General features: G+C 34.4%; 1 protein-coding gene across 1 annotated transcript in view; it reads right to left on the reverse strand.

Annotated features, from left to right (window-relative positions):
• Positions 1-6: 6 nt before the first annotated feature.
• LOC119593410 overlaps positions 7-294 on the reverse strand; it is a gene marked incomplete at its 5' end in the record, with an annotated part of 6,093 nt that continues 5,805 nt past the window's right edge. The window contains 1 exon segment of the mRNA XM_037942340.1: positions 7-244. Coding sequence (XP_037798268.1) covers positions 76-244 — 169 coding nt within the window.

Genomic DNA, 294 nt, shown 5'->3' on the forward strand with positions numbered 1-294 from the left:
TCACATATTTCTTATCAAATCCGTAAATGTATAACATTAAAAATGTACCGCTAGCACCTCATTTTTTTCACATTATCATAACTCTTTACTCAAATTCTTGCACAGAGTTTCAAGATGTTTTTTGTTATGTAGAGCTTCTTCTTCCTTCCAGCTGATGTGTCCAACAGCTGCCTGACAAACACGCACTAAAAACTCTATGCCCAATGTTTTTCGATCTTTCACATGTTGGTTTTGTGTCATTAACCTGTAACAAAATGGCAACAAATTAATGTGTTGGATAGATAATTACAGCTG

The sequence above is a fragment of the Penaeus monodon genome, chromosome 32, assembly GCF_015228065.2.
Source record: "Penaeus monodon isolate SGIC_2016 chromosome 32, NSTDA_Pmon_1, whole genome shotgun sequence".
NCBI lineage: Eukaryota > Metazoa > Arthropoda > Malacostraca > Decapoda > Penaeidae > Penaeus > Penaeus monodon.